The sequence below is a fragment of the Sciurus vulgaris genome (genome assembly GCF_902686455.1).
Source record: "Sciurus vulgaris genome assembly, chromosome: 14".
Classification (NCBI taxonomy): Eukaryota; Metazoa; Chordata; class Mammalia; order Rodentia; family Sciuridae; genus Sciurus; species Sciurus vulgaris.
The window spans coordinates 41,089,206-41,111,607 of NC_136475.1; the positions used below are offsets into that span (position 1 = coordinate 41,089,206).

Consider the following 22,402-nt stretch of genomic DNA (forward strand, 5'->3'; position numbering starts at 1 on the left):
TGACCGCAGATCGCCAGTGAAGAACCAGCTGCCTGCTGCTGCCTGGAAGTTCACTGTTACAGTACCTGCAGGTTTGATTACATGTGTCTGCCGCCATTTTGAGACAACAGCCAGGCCCTGTAGGACCCCTGGCCGGACTGACTGAGTCCCGTCTCTAGGATCCCTCAGCCCAACCGATCACTCCCTGCCTCTGGGGCCCTCACATCAACTGACTGCTCCCTGCCACCAGGACCCCCAGACCAACTGACTGTGCCCTATCACCAGGAACCCAGACCAACTGATTGCACCCGGCCTCCTTTATCCCACAACCACACCAAACACACCCGACCTCCAGGACCACTGCTGGACCAACTGCATCCTGTCTCCAGGACCTCCAGCTGCCCACGTCCACCCCTAAGCTGCAGCTCCCCATTTGTCAACACATTTGGAAGCCAGAGCAGCCATCTTGGATAATCCTGGAAGCCATAGCTCCAATCTTCGGGTAGGGCAAATCCCATCCTGAGACGCCTGCTGGAGGCTTGAAGCTCATTGTCAGGTACCTCTCATATATCAGGCTACTGAACACTGGGAGGTTTCATTAGTATATGACTATTATACAGTAGATTTTTTTTCTCCTTTTTAAAAAAAAATATTGAAGTTTTTATTTCTTTACTTTTCTTGCTTTCTTTTCCTTCTGTTTACCTGTTCCCTCAGAGTCGCTTTCTCCCTTATTTACATGATGTTATTGTCCCCATAGGGGCTATTTGGTCTAGAATTGCATAGCGTCTGATTTGGGCACTGCTAAAATTGATCTCCCCTTAAAGAAAGGGTTTTGGATACCTATAGGGCCACTATAAGCCTATAGGGGGAAATCTGCAATACCCCAGATCTGCACTGCTAGAGGGGAAGATACATGAACAACATGAAAAAACAAGGGAAGAAAATGATCCAAACAAATCTAGATTCTATAGTAATAGAATCCAATGACAGTATGTTAGAAGAAATGTCAGAAAAGGACTTCAGATTATACATGATTAAGATGATTCGTGAAGCAAAGGATGAGATAAGGGAGCAAATGCAGGCAATGAATGATAGTACCAATAAGCTGAAAGAGCACCTGCAGGAAGCAAAAGATCATTTCAACAAAGAGAGAGAGATTCTCAAAAAAAACCAAATGGAAATCCTTGAAATGAAGGAGACAATAAACCAAATAAAAAACTCAATGGAAAGCATCACCAACAGACTAGACCACTTGGAAGACAGAACCTCAGACAATGAAGACAAAATATTTAACCTTGAAAATAAAGTTGCGCAAACAGAGAAGATGGTAAGAAATCATGAACAGAATCTCCAAGAACTATGGGACATCATGAAAAGACCAAATTTAAGAATTATTGGGATTGAGGAAGGCACAGAGATACAAACCAAAGGAATGAACAACCTATTCAATGAAATAATATCAGAAAATTTCCCAAACCTGAAGAATGGAATGGAAAATCAAATACAAGAGGCTTACAGAACACCAAATGCACAGAATCACAACAGATCCACACCAAGGCACAGTATAATGAAAATGCCTAACATTCAAAATAAAGATAGGATTTTTTTTTTGACATTCAATGTATACTTTTATTAGATTTACTAAAAATGAATCCATAGATTAAATATTGCCAAATATAAATTTAAAAGTGTGCTATAGATCACATTCTTGCTGAAACAAAAGCAAAAATACTTGAACTAATTAAGTTTCATGTTTCCGCATGGACACCAAATATGTATGTATTAACGAACTTTTTAATTTGCAACAGTTTGATATGTAAAAAAATGGCAATTAACTTTTTTTGTTTTATTTATATAATCATCACTGTGTTTACCATTCTCTTCAGTTATATATGTACTTTATAAATTTGAACATGAAAGCATAAAATATAATTTCAAATAGCAAATATTACATGCTTAATTTAAAAAAATGTATATAAGCATTTGCTGATTTGATAATAACTAAATTGGGCTATGTTTTAAATAATTTTAATATTTGGTCTCAAAATAAAAAATCTATCTGTAACTTTTTTTTTTAATTTTTAATTTTAATTAAAAATCATAAATTTACATAGGGCAATGTTGTTTGATTCATTTTGTTATTTTTTTCCCTTCCCCCCTCCCCTCCCACCCCTCTTTTCCCTCTATACATTCCTTTCTTCCTCATTCTTACCACCCTCCTTATCCCTAACCCTAACCCTAACACCAACCCCTCCTACCCCCCACCCCCGTATGTCCTCATCCGCTTATCAGCGAGATCATTCGTCCTTTAGTTTTTTGAGATTGGCTTATCTCACTTAGCATGATACCCTCCAATTTCATCCATTTGCCTGCGAATGCCATAATTTTGTCATTCCTCATGGCAGAGTAATATTACATTGTATATATATGCCACAGTTTCTTTATCCATTCATCAACTGAAGGGCATCTGGGTTGGTTCCACAATCTGGCTATAGTAAATTGAGCAGCTATGAACATTGATGTGACTGTATCTCTGTACTATGCTGATTTTAAGTCAGGTGGGTATAGGCCAAGGAGTGGGATAGCTGGGTCAAATGGTGGTTCCATTCCAAGCTTTCTGAGCAATCTCCATACTGCTTTCCAGAGTGGCTGCACTAGTTTGCAACCCCACCAGCAATGTATGAGTGTACCTTTTTCCCCACATCCTCGCCAACACCTATTGTTGCTTGTGTTCTTGATAATCGCCATTCTAATTGGGGTGAGATGGAATCTTAGTGTAGTTTTGATTTGCATTTCTCTTATTACTAGAGATGTTGAACATTTTTTCATATATCTGTTGATTGCTTGTACATCTTCTTCTGTGAAGTGTCTGTTCATTTCCTTAGCCCATTTGTTGATTGGATTATTTGTATTCTTGGTGTAGAGTTTTTTGAGTTCTTTATAGATTCGGGATATTAGCGCTCTATCTGAAGTATGATTGGCAAAGATATTCTCCCACTCTGTAGGCTCTCTCTTCACATTACTGATTGTTTTCTTTGCTGAGAGAAAGCTTTTTAGTTTGAATCTATCCCAGTTGTTGATTCTTGCTTTTATTTCTTGTGCTATGGGAGTCCTGTTAAGGAAGTCTGCTCCTAAGCCAACAAGTTGAAGGTTTCGGCCTACTTTTTCTTCTATAAGATGCAGGGTCTCTGGTCTGATTCCGAGGTCCTTGATCCATTGTGAGTTGAGTTTTGTGCAGGGTGAGAGATAAGGGTTTAATTTCATTCTCTTGCATATGGTTTTCCAGTTTTCCCAGCACCATTTGTTGAAGAGGCATCTTTTCTCCAGTGCATATTTTTGGCCCCTTTGTCTAGTATGAGAAAATTGTATTTATTTGGGTTTGTGTCCATGTCCTCTATTCTGTACCATTGATCTACCTGTCTATTTTGGTACCAATACCATGCCGTTTTTGTTACTATTGCTTTGTAATAGAGTTGAAAATCTGGTATTGCGATACCACCTGCTTCGCTCTTTCTACTGAGGATTGCTTTAGCTATTCTGGGTTTCTTATTCTTCCAGATGAATTTCATAATTGCTTGCTCTATTTCTGTAAGATACATCATTGGGATTTTAATTGGAATTGCATTGAATTTGTATAGCACTTTTGGTAGTATGGCCATTTTGACAATATGAATTCTTCCTATCCATGAACTTGGGAGATCTTTCCATCTTCTAAGGTTTTCTTTAATTTCTTTCTTTAGTGTTCTGTAGTTCTCATTGTAGAGGTCTTTCACCTCTTTTGTGAGATTGATTCCCAAGTATTTTTTTTTTTTGATGCTATTGTGAATGGGGTAATTTTCCTTATTTCTCTTTCTGAAGATTCATCACTTATGTATAAAAATGCATTGGATTTATGAGCATTGATCTTGTAACCTGCTACTTTACTGAATTCACTTATGAGTTCTAAGAGTTTTGTGGTGTAATTTCCAGGTTCCTCTAAATATAGAATAATGTCATCAGCGAACAGGGATAGTTTGAGTTCCTCTTTTCCAATTCGTATCACTTTAATTTCTTTGGTTTGTCTAATTGCTCTGGCTAGAGTCTCAAGAAAAATGTTGAATAGAATTGGTGAAAGAGGGCATCCCTGCCTTGTTCCAGTTTTTAGGGGGAATGCTGTCAGTTTTTCACCATTTAGAATGATATTGGCCATGGGCTTAGCATAGATGGCCTTCACAATGTTAAGGAATGATCCCACTACCCCAATTTTTTCTAGTGTTTTGAGCATGAAGGGATGCTGTATTTTATCGAATGCTTTTTGTGCATCTATTGAAATAATCATGTGATTCTTAACTTTTAGTCTGTTGATATGGTGAATGACATTTATTGATTTCCGGATGTTGAACCAACCTTGCATCCCTGGGATAAACCCCACTTGATCGTGATGCACTATCTTTTTAATATATTTTTGTATGCGATGTGCTAAAATTTTGTTGAGAATTTTTGCGTCAATGTTCATTAAGGATATTGGTCTGAAATTTTCTTTCCTCGATGTATCTCTGTCTGGTTTAGGTATCAGGGTGATATTGGCTTCATAGAATGAGTTTGGGAGGGTTCCCTTCTCTTCTATTTTATGGAATACTTTGAGAAGTATTGGAATGAGCTCTTCTTTAAAGGTTTTGTAGAACTCGGCTGAGAACCCATCTGGCCCCGGACTTTTCTTTGTTGGTAGGCTTTTGATGACCTCTTCTATTTCATTGCTTGAAATTGATTTATTTAAGTTGTGTATGTCTTCCTCGTTCAGTTTAGGTTATTCATATGTCTCTAGAAACTTGTTGATGTCTTTGAGGTTTTCTGTTTTGTTGGAGTATAGATTTTCAAAATAGCTTCTAATTATGTTTTGTATTTCACTCGTGTCTGTTGTGATATTTCCTTGTTCATTCCGAATTTTAGTAATTTGAGTTTTCTCCCTCTTTCTCTTTGTTAGCGTGGCTAAGGGTTTATCAATTTTGTTTATTTTTTCAAAGAACCAACTATTTATTTTGTTAATTTTTCTGATTGTTTCTTTTGTTTCAATTTCGTTGATTTCGGCTCTGATTTTAACTATTTCCTGTCTTCTACTACTTTTGGTGTTGGTCTGCTCTTCTTTTTCTAGGGCTTTGAGCTGTAATGTTAAGTCGTTTATTTGTTGATTTCTACTTCTTTTGTTGAATGCGCCCCATGAAATAAATCTTCCTCTAAGTACTGCTTTCATAGTGTCCCAGAGATTTTGATATGATGTGTCTTTGTTCTCATTTACTTCTAAGAATTTTTTAATTTCCCTCCTGATGTCTTCTGTTATCCATTCATCGTATAATAGTGTATTATTTAATCTCCAAGTATTGGAGAAGTTTCTGTTTTTTATTCTGTCATTTATTTCTAATTTCAGTCCATTATGATCTGATAGAGTACAAGGTAGTATCTCTATCTTCTTGTATTTGCTAACAGTAGCTTTGTGGCATAAAACATGGTCTATTTTAGAGAAGGATCCATGTGCTGCTGAGAAGAAAGTGTATTCGTTCTTTGTTGGATGGTATATTCTATATAAGTCGGTTAAGTCTAAATTGTTGATTGTGTTATTGAGATCTATGGTTTCTTTATTCAATTTTTGTTTGGACGATCTATCCAGCGGTGAGAGAGGTGTGTTAAAATCACCTAGTATTATCGTGTTGTGGTCTATTTGATTTCTGGAATTGAGAAGGATTTGTTTGACGTACATGGATGAGCCAGTGTTTATGCTTCCCTTAAGCAGTATGTAATGTCCTTCTTTATCCCTTCTGACTAGTTTTGGCTTGGAGTTCACATTATCTCAAATGAGGATGGATACTCCAGCTTTTTTGCTGTGTCCATGTGCATGGTATGTTTTTTCCCATCCTTTCACCTTTAGTCTATGGGTATCTCTTTCTATGAGATGGGTCTCTTGCAGGCAGCAAATTGTTGGATTTTTCTTTTTAATCCAATCTGCCAGTCTATGTCTTTTGATTGATGAGTTTAGGCCATTAACATTCATAGTTATTATTGTGATATGATTTGTATTCCTAGTCATTGGACTCATTTTTGTTTTTTGACATGATTTGGTTTCTCCTTTATTTGGCTATTCCTTTAGGCTAGTTCCTCCCGTTGCTGATTTACATCGTTGTTTTTCATCTCTTCCTCATGGAATATTTTGCTGAGAATGTTCTGTAATGCCGGCTTTCTTTTAGTAAATTCCTTTAGCTTTTGTTTATCGTGGAAGGATTTTATCTCATCGTCAAATCTGATAGTAAGTTTTGCTGGGTATAAAATTCTTGGTTGGCATCCATTTTCTTTCAGGGCTTGGTAAATGTTGTTCCAGGCCCTTCTAGCTTTTAGGATCTGGACTGAAAAATCTGCTGATATTCTTAGTAGTTTCCCCCTGAATGTAATCTGATTCTTTTCTCTCGCGGCCTTTAAAATTCTGTCTTTATTTTGAATGTTAGGTGTTTTCATAATAATGTGCCTTGGTGTAGGTCTGTTGTCATTTTGCATATTTGGAGTCCTATAAGCCTCTTGTACTTGGTTTTCCATTTCATTCTTGAGATTTGGGAAATTTTCTGATATTATTTCATTGAATAGATTGTTCATTCCTTTGGTTTGTTTCTCTAAGCCTTCCTCAATCCCAATTATTCTTAAATTTGGCCTCTTCATGATATCCCATAATTCTTGTAGATTCTGTTCATGATTTCTTACCATCTTCTCTGTTTGGTGAACCTTGTTTTCAAGATTAAATATTTTGTCTTCAATATCTGAAGTTCTGTCTTCCAGGTGATCTATCCTATTGTTTATGCTTTCTATGGCGTTTTTAACTTGGTTTATTGTTCCCTTCATTTCAAGGATTTCCGTTTGGTTTTTTTTCAGTATCTCTAACTCTTTATTGAAATGCTCTTTTGCTTCCATTATTTGCTCTTTTAACTGTTGATTAGTGCGTTCATTTAATGCCTGCATTTGTTCTTTCATCTCTTCGTTTGCTTCCCTGATTGTTTTAATTATGTACATTCTGAACTCCCTTTCAGACATTTCTTCTGCTGTGCTGTCATTTGGTTTTATTGATATAGTATCTAGGTTTGTTTGGGATATTTTCTTCCCTTGTTTTCTCATATTGGTCAGATGTCAATGGGACTCTGTGATATTGTAGATTTCCTCTATTGGCTTATAGTGACTCTGTAGATTTCCAGTGTATCACCTACCAGCCTTCAGTAGCCAGAAGTCTTGGATTAATTTGATAATGCAATGCTTCCGAAGAACGCTGCCCCTAGCCCGCTACTGGTTCCAGGGAGAGAGACCTGGAGAGGTCTCTTGTTGCACAGCCCTGGTTCCAGAGGCTGGTTGTAGGTCAGAGGTCAGCACTGGCTTGGGGACTTGTGGCTGGCTCTGTGTAGACAGGCTCTCACTGGGTGATTTGCCCTGAGAAGCTAGCCTAGAGAGGCGCTTCCCGCTGGAGTGGGGCTGGGCTGCTTGGGGAAGTCCCTGGCGCACTGAAGCAAACTGTGGGCGGGCTGGAGCTGGCTGGGGCGGGCCAGAGCTGGCCGCGCTGCTTCTGTGCAGAAGGGCTCTCACTGGGGGGCCTGTTCCGAGAGGCTGGAGGATCTGCCCCTGTGGGTGGAGCCCACCACCAGACTGCACCGAGCTGCCTGGGGGAGGCGCTATCTGCCCTGTCCCACTCTAATAAGCCACTCGAATCCGGGCCTGCCGCCCAGATGAGCTTCGCTGGATGGGGGAGACTCGCCCCGTGGTTCTATTTTAGTCCGAGACTCTCAATGCCTCCCCTTCTTGAATCCTGGGTTCTGGGGCGACTGGAGATGCAGTCACCCTCTAGTCCGCCATCTTCAAAGATAGGATTTTGAAGGCCGCGAGAGAAAAGCATCAGATTACATATAGGGGGAGACCAATATGGATAGCAGCAGACTTCTCAACCCAGACTCTAAAAGCTAGAAGGGCCTGGAAAAACTTATTTCAAGCTCTGAAAGAACATGGTTGCCATCCAAGAATCCTATACCCAGCAAAACTAACCTTCAGATTTGAAGATGAAATAAAATCCTTCCATGATAAACAAAAGTTAAAAGAATTTACAAATAGAAAGCCTGCACTACAGAATGTTCTCAACAAAATATCCCATGAGGAGGAAATGAAAAACAACAATGGAGGTCAGCAAAGGGAGGAACTACCTTAGAGAAAAACCACTCAAAGGAGAAACCAAGCCAACTTAAAAACCAAAAATAAGCCAAATGACTGGGAATACAAATCATTTCTCAATAATAACCCTGAACGTTAATGGCCTAAACTCCTCAATCAAAAGACATAGACTGGCAGAATGGATTACAAAGAAAGACCCAACAATATGCTGCCTGCACGAGACTCATCTCATAGAAAAAGACATCCACAGACTAAAGGTGAAAGGATGGGAAAAAACCTACCACACACATGGACCCAGTAAAAAAGCAGGGGTTTCCATCCTTATATCAGATAAAGTGGACTTCAAGCCAAAGTTAGTCAGAAGGGATAAAGAAGGACATTTCATACTGTTTAAGGGAACCATAAATCAGGAAGACATAACGATAGTGAATATTTATGCCCCAAACAATGGTGCATCCCTGTGCATCAGACAAATCCTTCTTAATTTCAAGAATCACATAGACCACAACACAATAATTCTGGGCGACTTTAATGCACCACTGTCACCACTAGATAGATCTTGCAAACAAAATCCAACCGAAGAAACCATAGAACTCAATAACACAATCAATAACCTAGACTTAATAGACATATATAGAATATTCCATCCATCAACGAGCGGATACACTTTCTTCTCAGCAGCACATGGAACCTTCTCCCGAAAATAGACCATATGTTATGCCACAAAGCAGCCCTTAGGAAATGCAAAAAAATAGAGATACTGCCTTGTGTTCTATCAGATCATAATGGACTGAGAGTAGAAATCAATGACAAAGTAAAAAAAGGAAATTACTCCAACACTTGGAGACTAAATAATATGTTATTGAATGAAACAAGGATAACAAAAAACATCAGGAAGGAGATTAAAAAATTCTTAGAGGTCAATGAGAATGATGATACAACATATCAAAATCTCTGGGACACTAGAAAGCGGTACTAAGAGGAAAATTCATTCCATGTAGCGTATTCCAGAAAAGAATGAAAAGTCAACAATTAAATGACCTAACATTACAGCTCAAAGCCCTAGAAAAGGAAGAACAGAATAACAGCAAAAGTAGTAGAAGACAGGAAATAATTAAAATCAGAGCTGAAATCAATGAAATTGAAACAAAAGAAACTATTCAAAAAATTGACATAACAAAATGTTGATTCTTTGAGAAAGTAAACAGAAAGATAAACTCTTAGCCACACTAACAAAGAGAAGGAGAAAGAAGACTCAAATTACTAAAATACATGATGCAAAAGGAAATATCACAACAGACATCACTGAGATACAGAACATAATGAGAAGCTACTTTCAAAATCTGTATTCCAACAAAATAGAAAGTACGGAAGACATTGACAAATTTCTAGATACATATGCTCCTCCCAAACTGAACCAGGAGGCCATACATGATTTAAACAGATCAATATCAAGCAATGAAATAGAAGAAGCCGTTAAAAATCTACCATCCAAGAAAAGCCCAGGACCAGACGGATTCTCAGCCGAGTTCTAGAAGACCTTCAAAGAAGAACTCATTCCAATACTTCTCAAAGTATTCCAGGAAATAGAAAAGGAGGGTACCCTACCAAACTCATTCTATGAAGCTAATATCACCCTCATACCCAAACCAGGAAAAGACACATCAAGGAAAGAAAATTTTAGATCAATATCCTTGATGAATATAGATGCTAAGATCCTTAACAAAATATTGGCAAACCGTATCCAAAAACATATTAAGAAAATTGTGCACCACGATCAAGTGGGGTTCATTCCTGGAATGCAAGAATGGTTTAACATCCGTAAATCAATAAACGTAATCCATCATGTCAATAGAATTAAGGATAAGAATCATATGGTTATTTCAATTGACGCAGAAAAAGCATTTGACAATATGCAACACCCCTTCGTACTGAAAACACTAGAAAAAATAGGGATAGTAGGAACATACCTGAACATTGTAAGGGCTATTTATGCTAAGCCCATGGCCAACATCATTCTTAATGGAGAAAAACTGAAACCATTCCCTTTAAAAACGGGAACAAAACAGGGATATCCTATTTCACCACTTCTATTCAACATTGTCCTCGAAACTCTAGCCAGAGCAATTAGGCAGACTAAAGAAATAAAAGGGATACGAATAGGAAAAGAGGAACTTCAGCTGTCACTATTTGCGGATGACATGATTCTATATTTAGAGGATCCAAAATCCTCCTCCAGAAAACTTCTAGACCTCATCCATGAATTCAGCAAAATAGCAGGCTATAAAATCAACACGCATAAATCTACAGCATTTTTATACACAAGCGATGAAACAGCTGAAAGGGAAATGAGGAAAACAACTCCATTTGCAATAGCCTCAAAAAAAAAAAATACTTGGGTATCAATCTAACCAAAGAGGTAAAAGATCTCTACAATGAAAACTACAAAACACTGAAGAAAGAAATTAAGGAAGACCTTAGAAGATGGAAAGATCTCCCATGTTCTTGGATAGGCAGAACTAATATTGTCAAAATGGCCATACTACCAAAAGTGCTATACAGATTCAATGCAATTCCAATTAAAATCCCAATGACGTACCTCACAGAAATAGAGCAAGCAATCTTGAAATTCATCCAGAAGAACAAGAAACCCAGAATAGCTAAAGCAATCCTTAGCAGGAAGAATGAAACAGGGGGTATCGCAATACCAGAACTTCAACTATACTACAAAGCAATAGTAACAAAGACAGCATGGTATTGGCACCAAAGTAGGTAGATAAGTGGTACAGAATAGAGGACATGGACACAAACCCAAATAAATACAATTTTCTAATACTAGACAAAGGTGCCAAAAATATGCAATGGAGAAAAGATAGCCTCTTCAACAAATGGTGCTGGGAAAACTGGAAATCCATATGCAACAGAATGAAACTAAACCCCTATCTCTCACCCTGCACAAAACTGAAATCACAATGGATCAAGGACCTTGAAATCAGACCAGAGACCCTGCATCTTATAAAAGAAAAAGTAGGTCCAAATCTTCACCTTGTTGGCTTAGGATCAGACTTCCTTAACAGGACTCCCATAGCACAAGAAATAAAAGCAAGAATCAATAACTGGGATAGATTCAAACTAAAAAGCTTTCTCTCAGCAAAGGAAACTATCAGCAATGCAGAGAGAGCCTACAGAGTGGGAGAATATCTTTGCCTCTCATACTTCAGATAGAGCACTAATTTCCAGAATATATAAAGAACTCAAAAAACTCTACACTAAGAATACAAATAACCCAATCAACAAATGGGCTAAGGAAATGAACAGACACTTCACAGAAGAAGATGTACAAGCAATCAACAGATATATGAAAAAATGTTCAACATCTTTAGTAATAAGAGAAATGCAAATCAAAACTACACTAAGATTCCATCTCACCCCAATTAGAATGGCGATTATCAAGAACACAAGCAACAATAGGTGTTGGAGAGGATGTGGGGAAAAGGTACACTCATACATTGCTGGTGGGACTGCAAATTAGTGCAGCCCTCTGGAAAGCAGTATGGAGATTCCTTAGAAAACTTGGAATGGACCTACCATTTGACCCAGCTATCCCACTCCTTGGCCTATACCCAAAGGACTTAAGATCAGCACACTACAGAGATACAGCCACATCAATGTTCATAGCAGCTCAATTCACAATAGCCAGACTATGGAACCAACCTAGATGCCCTTCAATTGATGAATGGATAAAGAAACTGTGGTATATATATACAATGGAATATTACTCAGCTATAAAGAATAATAAAATTATGGCATTTGCAGGTAAATGGATGAAATTGGAGAATATCATGTTAAGTGAGATAAGCCAATCTCAAAAATCCAAAAGGGGAACGATCTCACTGATAAGCGGATGATGACACTTTTGGGGGGTGGGAGGGGGACACGAATGGAGGAAGGAGGGACTGTATAGAGGGAAAAGAGAGGTTGGGAGGGGTCGGGGGGAGGGATAAAAATAATGGAATGAATCAAACATCATTACTCTATGTAAATTTATGAATATGCAAATGGTATGCTGTTACTCCATGTACAAACAGAAACAACAATATGTATCCCATTTGTTTACAATAAAAATAAATTTTAAAAAAATGCAACCAAGGATTTGCTAAGACTCTTACTAGTAGAAGTCTTTGATGTTCTACCTTTAGAACGAAGTGTACTTGTCAACGTAAGCATTAGATTTAGTGCTATATTAACACTTCACCAGAATATATCCAACACACTCAAAAAAGACTTTGAACATTTTAAAGCATGTGTGAGAACAAAATATGAAAAATGTCCTGTTTTTAGATTAGCATCAGGTCAGGAAACTCAAGAATTTAGGAGTATGAATTCACACAATATCTAATGTTAGAATGGATTGCTGTTGCAGAGTTGCAGTTTTTCCTGGTTATGTGGAAATCTTTTATTATACTTGGAACTTGAAAATCAAGGAACAATGTAATTATTGGTCAGCATGTTAGATAACATTGATTGCTATAATTCAGGACATATTTAAAGTTTTATTACAAAAAGTATTCTTATGTTATGTTGATCAATCTACAGACATTTTGTAACTGCGAATTAAGTAGCATTTAGCCATTTGTACAATTCTATTTAGAATCCTTGAAATGAAATATTTGGAAGAACTTTGAAAAGGAAAATAATCTATTGGACATAAAATATTCAAGGCAAATGAAATATTATACAAATACTTCTTAAAATGTGTCATATTCTAGACTTTATTCTGATAATCCTGAGACTCAAGTAATATTTTATTCACAGAGGAACTCCCATGTATAAATGCTTCCCTGAAATTATGACTTCAATAATATTGTGAAAATGGTGACAATAATAAAATCCACATCATCACATAACCATCTGTTTTTAACTTCCTACAAAGAAACAAGAACAGAACACCACTTTGTTTGCTTCATACTTATGTGTATTGGTGATCCAAAGGACAAGTTTTGTTAAGAATCAGAAAGTATTTTGCAAATTATTTAACTTTGCAAAGTTGGTGTTTGTACAACTGGGTACTTAATTGATATTTGAGCACCTGAATGAACTGAAAAAATTCCAAGAGTTGTTAGAAAATATTTTAACACATACTGACAAGGATTAAGAATTCAAAGCAAAAATTTAACTTTGGAAAACTGATATTATTTTAGAACGATTATCTGGTGATTTTTAGTTTCTGTTATGGATTTGAAACTGAAGAAAGATTCTTAAATAGAAAAACATCTGTCTGTGTTTGAAAATTTCACCATTATTTCTGAAAAACTTGATATGGAAAAGTTTGGGCTTTAAATCAATTATGCTATTACAAGAAGTTTAAACAATACATTTATCAATGAAAGAAAACAAACAACTTTTAGAGTTTAAAAAATTATAGTATCATTGATGAATAATTTCAAGAGAACAAGTTATCCAAATTCTGGTTAAAGGAAAAGGACATTTCAAACTGTTAGAAACAGAGTAAAAACTCATTTTCTGCCATTTGCTGCCTCTTAGTCTATAAATTTTATCAACTTTATCAACAGTAATAACTACCAATAATTTGAACAGATCAGACATCATGTCTTAATAAGAAATTCAGGTAGCTACGTCATTAAAGTTTTGGTCACTGCTATGGTGGACCAAGATTTTGTTTGGAATTTTTATCAAAATCAATATTGGCTATGTCCCTTCAACTTTATGTTTTATTTTTCTTATTACATAATATGAAGAAATTATAAGTAATACCTTCATCAAGCCTCTGTAGTTATAAAATTCTATATATCATTCTATGGCTGCTTTATAACATGCAAAGTTTGGGAAACATTGCTGTAGAGGATTGCAGTACCATTTGCATCAGATTATACCTTTTAGTTAATTTGGCAGCTCTGTTTCCAGGGTGACCTGATAAGAGTAAAAGTTGATTTTTTTTTTCAGGTAATGTTGTTTATGACAAAAATGACCCCAACTGGTAAATTATACATGCATTGGGAGAACTAAAAATGTATTATAAACAATTCACTGAGAGTCATAACTTTAGACTCCAGTAAGTACAGAGACTCTTTTAGGGGCATGTCCCTTGCAAAGATGCTGAAATTTATGCTTATGAAGTTATTGAAAATGATATATTGGCTTCTGTGACTTTTAAGTCAAGGTGACTTCCACACCCTCCCAGTGTGGATCTCTTCTACCAGCATGGGAGTTGTCACCCAGAGAAGATAGCTCTCAGGTGGCTCTTTGGCTACTTTGAGTCCCTGGAAAAGGGAAGTCTGATACTTCTCTGATAATAAGAAGTAGTTCCTGTACCATTTATGAAAGTATAGTCTAAGAATGTCTTGTGAGTGTAAACATTGAGTTGGATCAGGAAGACTCCTGCTTGGGCAATATTTAAGTTGTTTTTTTTTTTTTTTTTCCTGGTTGGTATAAAAGGAACTACTGTTGATGTTGCATAATTCCCTTTCTAGTAGCCGATGGATTATTTTTCCATATCTATGTAGTGTCTCACCTCACTATTATATCAGTTACATAAGTCCACGTTTTGCTTTTTTTATTTGTTCATAGAAATATAAACTTGATCACCTCAGTAAAGGTTTTAAGGCAGCCACATTAGGGTACTAATGTCAATGAGTGAATACTGCAACATGACACTACCAACACACTCAGTGTATACTAAACATTGTTCTAAATGTTTTATATGTATTAACTAATTTAATCTTCATAGCAACTTTATAGCATAGGTAAAACTGAAAATCCATTTTGCAAATGATGTGGCATTTAAGGCCCACATTTGAATAAATTGTCCAAATTTACACTTAGCAAATCATATAGTTGGACTTCAGAATTCAAGCTCTCATGTACTATGCCTGACATACTAAACCTCATGATAATAACTACTCCTGACATTTGTGCCACACACACTATACTAGGCATTTGTGCTTAGTGCTTTCTGACATTAATTTTTTTTCATCCTCATAAGAGCATCATTTCATAAGCTGAAAAGAGGTAGAGATTTACTAAGGTGTTTACTAGTTGATGTTGTTTTGTGATTTGTACATAGGAAATTCAGAATAATGTCTGATACTCTGTCTTCCAATTCTGTGATTTAATATCCTGTACAATTTCAATTTTAAAACTATTTGAATTCAATGGTTAGATCACACTGTATGACAGAGCCCTCCCCATATGCCAAGCATATATAAGGCCCATGGAAAGCCATGAAAGAGGACACCATGTCTCATACTTCAGTGTTTCCCAGTGTATTTTTCTAGGAACATTAGACCTCAATTATGTTAATAGGTATGTGGTAAAAAATGTGTTCTTTGATTATGTAAATTGGAAAAACAGTTGAATCAGAGGTTGGGATTAGAATTCTGAGGAACATAATTGTATACCTTGTACTGTTAGGACCATATTTTTAAAAACTCTACTATGTGTTTTATATATTACGTATTAACAGATCAGTTTGAAGACATCAGAAACACAATGACGGCTTTCTTAGACTAGGCCATGAGGAAATTGAAATGTAATAAATCTAATGTCAGTCAGCAAGCAGAAACTCTATAGGCCTTTGAATTTTCATTTTTGAACATCAAAAATCTTTACCTTTAGATCGTCTTCCTATCCTTCTTTCAATCTCAATCTCTGTCTCCCCCCACCTCTTCTCTTTCTTTCCTTCCCTCCATCTCATTCCTCTCTCACACACACACACACACACACACACACACATACACACACACATATTCTGGCACTACTCTGGAGCTATGATAACTTACTGGATGATAGCTTCCTTTCATAAAAAATAACTGGAAGAATCTAAAGCTGTATTTCTCAGTTTTGACTCTACCCCCTATGATTTATTTAATTGGTTTGTGGTAGAACCTGACCAATAGCACTTCTTTAAAACCCATCAGATGTTTTCATTATTCAACCAGAGTTTGACACTATAGACCCAGAACAGCAAGTTCTCAAGAAAGCCCCAGAGGACTTGTTAAACCACAGATTATTAAGTCTCCAGAGTGTCTATAGATTTGGGAGGAGCTGTGGAAATCTGCTGCCCCCACATGATGCTAATGCTGCTCCTTGAAAGATAGTCTACTGAGAACCGTTGTCCAAGATTACTCTCTTACTGATGAAACTTAGCAATTTCCTTTTTGTTATGTGTTTGTTTAATTCGTAGATAAAAAGGAGTTCTTATGAGGTAATTTATCATCTTTGGTTAATCAAACCAGAAGTAAAGAAAGCATTTCTTTTCCCCAGTTTAAGTTAAATCTAGAATCATATTGAATCATGATGTTGACCGTCATCAAACAAATTGAAGTTTGTAAATGCAAAACTCATTTATTCCCAGGCATGTGCTTGCTTACTTTCATCCAATAAATGGGTTCAAATCATAGCAATTAAAGCTGTGTAATAATGAAACTTGAGAGCTTGAAGTTGCAGAGGGCTACAAGAGCTTATCTAATTCAGCAGGAATTACTCTCGTGCATGTAGAAATCAGAAACTTGAAAGAGGTGGAAGGAGGAAGCAGTGAACAAGCATATGCATGCATTCACATATGGCTAACGATGGACATGATGAAAAACCAGCCTAAAATGGGCAATTTGTGCCCACTAAGAAGCAACTATTATGAAACAGGAGAATGCCACAAACATCTGGCAGAATAATTAGGATTTAACAACCCAAGCAATCAGAAGCCATCCAAAGTTCCTGAGCAGAAGTGTCACATGAGGCAAACCATGTTTCAACATGATTAATCTGGTGAACTGTTTTAAAGATAAACAGAAATATTTCCCATCACTGCTGGGTATAATAGAACTGCTGCCTGAAATAACAGATCACAATAAGGTTTTATTGTTTTGCAAAAAATCAAATAATTAACTCCAAGAGAAGACTTGTTTTTAGAGCTTCATTAGGGAATCACTTTGAGTCATACATAAAATGAAAAATAATAGGAAAATTTATGACCTACCACAAGAGCCAGGCAATTTTATCATTCCATTGGATTCTCTCAAATAAGACACAGAAATTAATAGATGACTTAAAGTTTCATTTCAGATGGACAGAGAGAGATTCTACAGCAAAATCATTAGCCAAGGGATCCCTTGATCCTGCATTGAACAACAAATCATAACATATTTTTTTTCTAGTTTGGAGACAGTATAGTTAAACATAATTTTATTAAAGATTTTTATCTCAGCCTGATTCATTATCTAGCCAAGAATCTCTGTTTAGACAAATGTATAATGAAGTCATCTTCTTTAGCAGCAAAGTAGGAATTTTATTCTTGATTTTTTAAAGTTCTCCCTTAAGGTTTTAGACGAAGCTTAATTTTTCTGATTATTTTGTCAAAGAGAGGACCAGTAGAACAAACATCCAAATCCAACTATCCAGGAAGCAACTGAAGTTGGAATTCTGAATGCCAAGACACGCTGAATGGGCAGTCAGTATCATGAGTGGTTGTTAACTCCGAGGAAACTGCTGAGTACTTCAAAGCACACAAGTCCAGCAAGACCAAGAAAGAGTTTTAAGAAGAAGAAGAGAGAAGTTCTATACAACTTTATTTACAGAGGAAATGTAGTCAGAAGATAAGGAGAGTTAGAAAAAAAGTGTAGTGCAACTTCTCTTTGTTTGGAGGAAAGCATGAGATATGCCCAGGAAGGAAAGCCATAGTATGTAGAATTTCATGACAGTATGAAAGAGAGATCAGGTTGTCTCTGTTCTGTTTTTGCTATTGTTTGTTTCTTTTCAGATAAATTTTTGTGTTTCACAAACATTGTGTATTAGGATCACCCAGGCAGCTTGTTAATCAGGAGTCTCATAATACGTGAAGATTGTGTGTTTGACCCAGACATCTAGATTCTTCTTAATACCCCAGATGCTTTTGATACTGATGACCCAATCTTTGAAAAAGACCCACATGTGTTCATTTACTTTCTTAACACTGGAGGTGTGTAAAGGAAAAAACTTAAGGGTTTGAGAATGAATGTCTTGAAATAAAGAATAACACAAATAATTTTTAAGTGGCATTGAGGACCAACAAGTTGAAATTCAACATCAGGGACCACATCTACCACCTTCTAGCAGATGTCAATAGCAGATAAACCACACAGAGCAAGTTTTCCAGACATGAACTAAGGGCTGGGTCAGCTGCTCTAGTTTTTAGGTTGGTTTGATGGCTGATGTTAATGAAACATCTGAAGTTGATTATAATTTCACTGGCAAATTTCACATTTTGAAGTTTCACATTTTAGAGAGAATCACTGCAAAAATGTCCTGTTTATATCTTCATCTATTGACAATGGGAAAAGCGGAAAAAATTAAATGTTTTCCATATATCTTAGAGCACCCATGCAATGCCTGACTTTTGCAGAAATTTCTGGTGTGAGTTAATTAGATCACATCAAAAAGTCAGTTAATGGAGTCAGATAAAAACAAAGAAGGTTTTCCATCGCAGTACTGAAATAAGAGAGCAACCTTCAAGTTAGTTATCAGCCCCCTCCCACACTCCACAGTAACATCTGCCCCTCAGTTTTCTTTGTGGGCTCACGTGAACAACTCTTGGGCTTGCTTTCATTTTGGTCCTGTATGTTCCAATTTATAAAAATATTCTTACTGAGTTTTACTAAGGCTAAAATTAAAAATTAAAAACTAAAAATTGCTGATGCCAGTGATTCTTGGCTTTTTGACAAATGGAGCCAAAGCATACAAGAATTTTGTTCCAGTCCCTCAAAAACTGACCATCCGCATGCACGTGAATTTGTTTATAAACAGCAATTTCAGTCATTTCACTATAGCTTCAGAATACAGGAGGAAGGACTGGAAGAGAATACAGACATGGGAAACAATTGATTTACACTGAAGTGTTACTAATATACATATTTTTGCATAGTTTTAACTAAAAACAATTGGAGTTTGTTTTTGTATATTATTTAACCTTTATCCCATTCTAAAATCTCAGAGAATCTTCAAAAATATTACTTTCCTAAATTCCTAAGTGTACACTTATAAGGTGCTATATCATATTTTGTATGTTTTAATATTAAGTTGCATATAATATTCCGTGTTATAGCTAAAATTACAGGAAATGTCTTTGTACTGTAAATTTTATTTTAAAAATATTTAGAAAATCAGCCCTTTCTGTTCTCATTACTTTTTTCTTTCATTGACTCCAGTTCCTGTTTTTATCCTGTTCTTGATTTTCTTTTTTACTTGATCTGTTTCCTCTTATACATACAGTTAAGGAATGTCCTTGATGACAGTTAAAGAAAGACATATCTTGAGCTAAATGATTTCTGAATAATAATTATTTTATGTGTGATGAATTGGACATAAATTTTATCTTAATTTGGGTCAGTTCTCATCTAAATCATGTTTTCTTTCATATCTGATAACTGTCAATACTGGATCATTTAAAACTCTTTAATGTTATTAATATTGACTAATTTCCAAAAAGTCGATAATAAATTTAAAATCAGTTCCTGGTCATTTTCACTCAGGATCATTAAGTTTTAAATATTTATAGATTTCTTTTATTCTAAAAATCATGAAACTATGATATTGGCATAATACCAAGAATGTGAAATCTTTATAAGACCAAATATTATTTAAAACCAGCTCTCCCTCCTTTTCTTGAGCAGTTTATTCAACCTGAAAGTAGTTTGTTAGAATTTTGTTAAATTTTAAATAGTATTAAATCATAAAATTTTCAGTTTTAAATTTTAATAGTATTCAAGAAATTCATCTCCTTACAACAAAATAACTTTAATTGCTTGATTTTATGTTGAACACTTTATTCATTTGTCTAAATTTTTAATTGTTCACAGAGTTGTATCTTATGAGAACATCAATAAAAATGACTACTATACAATTAGCCAAAAGGCAGTGACACACATTTACAACGATGATATTGAATTTATTGAAATTGATCGATGGGAACAGGAATATCTGTATCACAGAGAACTCACTAAGATCCCCATATTTTCACTTTTCCGGAAATGGAAGGCTTTTAGCGTATGGAAGAAGAATGTGCGCTCCAAGAAAATCACCGAATGTCAAAAATCTCTACAGAAAGATTTGTTCATTGTTAATCCTGTATGTATTTATTAATTGTAATTTAAAGAATTACAGAAAAAGAAAGTGTGAATCTATTATAACTATAGATACAGGATATAGACTCTCTGAAATGGAATATTTCACTTTTTTAAGAGAATTCACAGTTTTCATCCTGTCTAATCAGTTAGGAGTGGCAATCCAGCCTTATTTCTACATTTTAACTAGGGTTGCAAAATGTAGAAGTGTAACAAGGGAGTTGCAAAGGTCCACTTTGATTAGAAACAAGCTCAGGTTCTTGGATTTGTAATCCCCTTTGTTGTTGATCAGGAAAGCTGTATATCCTTTTGAGAACAGTAGACTGGCAGCCCTATTCCCCTTTTCTCTGAAATATTCTGGACTTAATGACCCCAAATAATCTGGTGCTTGTTTTTGTGAGCAAGTACCTCCCAGTATATCTTATAGGTTCCTTTACTATGGATTAAGACAATTGGGAAAAAAATTTAATATTTACTTTGAATGATGGGAGATCACAGAAAAAAAAAAAAAAAACTGTTAAAGAATATTTGGCCAAGCCCGGTATGGTGGCGTACAACTGCAATCCCGGCACCTTGGGAGGATGAGGTAGGAGGACCAAGAGTTCAAAGCCAGCCTCAGCAACTTATGGAGGCCCTAAGCTACTCAGTGAGATCCGTCTCTAAATAAGCTATTGAAAAAACAGGGATAGTTCAGTGGTTAAGTGTCCCCGAGTTCAATCCCCAGTACTTAAAAAAAAAAAAAAAAAAAAACTAAAAAGGATGTGTGGTCACATTCAAAATCTATTCAAAGAATTTCAACTTACATTACAATATTTCTACTTGACTCCTGGGAATGTACTGAAATTATTACTTTCACGTTTAAGAGAGCTGGGTTCTGAGCTGTCTGTTTCTATGACACTGAGTCACTACTTTCTCTGGTCAAAAGCTTCAAGTTTTCTTTTTACTGGTCATTTCCATCACTTTTCATATAGTAATCTGAAAGACTTATCACCATGTTAGTCGTACAATAAAGGAATATTCAGAACTACACTTAACATGGATTTTAGTGCAAAAAAATATATGTACCACTTCAAGTCCTCCATCTCAACCAGCATTCTGAATTTGGGGGAAATATTCTAGTCCTTGACATCAATTTTGACCCCTAGACCTCTACTTTCTTCATTCGAAGCTCTTTCACTACCTTTCATCTTTAACACTATCCATATTATAACTTTGTTACTAAACATGCAAAATAGTTCTCCCTAGAATTGTCTCTAAATCACCTCACTCAGTGAAGACTCTCTTATTTTGTGTGCTAAAATTTATCATTATCTCCTGTGCACCATTCATACCAGTGGTGCGTTGGCCTTGATAATATCTCCTCTTGAATTGGTTCTAGCAGACTAGAATGTTCTCATACTTCTAAGCTACAATTGACATAAACAATAATCCCATTGAGATGATTTAAATATCTGTTAGATGCTAACCCACACTTATCACAAGTCTTATAATTACAATTACTTGACTAGAGTGACTGATTCTTCTAGACTAGTTTGAAGAAAGAAATATTGAAAGAAGTTATTCTGGACATTTTTATTTTTATGACATTTTAAATAACCAACTTTGTTGGTACCTGTGCATTCATTTTCTTGTTAAAACTTTATGGATATGGCATTTATATACCATAGAATTCACCTGTATAATAAAGTATACAATTCAATGATTTTTAGTGTATCCACAGAATTTACCGATAATCACTATAATCAATTTTATAATATATCCATCATTCAAAAGAAAAATTCCATTACTCACAAATAGTCATTCCCTATTTCTTCCCAGTCCCTCTTCTCCCTCTCCCCAGCTCCAAGTAACCAATAATCAGTTTTTTTGTCTCTATAGATTTGCCTGTTCTTTACATTTCTTTTAAATGGAGTCATACACTCTTTGTTTTTTGGTGACTGGCACTTTTCACAAAACATAATGTTTTCAAGATTTTTCTGTGTTATAAAATAGCATTTCTTTTCATTGGCAAATCTTGTTCCTTTGTGTGATTATGCCTATTTTAATAGATGAATTTCTATTCCTCTATTAATGGATATTTGGATTGTTTCCTCTTTTGGCTATCATGAATAATGTTATAAACATTCATGTACAAGTTTTTGTCT

The 22,402-nt window shown here is 35.8% G+C and overlaps 1 protein-coding gene across 1 annotated transcript in view; it reads left to right on the forward strand.

Moving 5' to 3' along the window:
* The window catches only part of DNAH6 (dynein axonemal heavy chain 6), a 291,936-nt gene that overhangs the window by 19,351 nt on the left and 250,183 nt on the right, over positions 1–22,402 (forward strand). Inside the window, 1 exon segment of the mRNA XM_079109750.1 lies at positions 19,995–20,262. Within this exon segment, the coding sequence (XP_078965876.1) occupies positions 19,995–20,262 (268 nt within the window).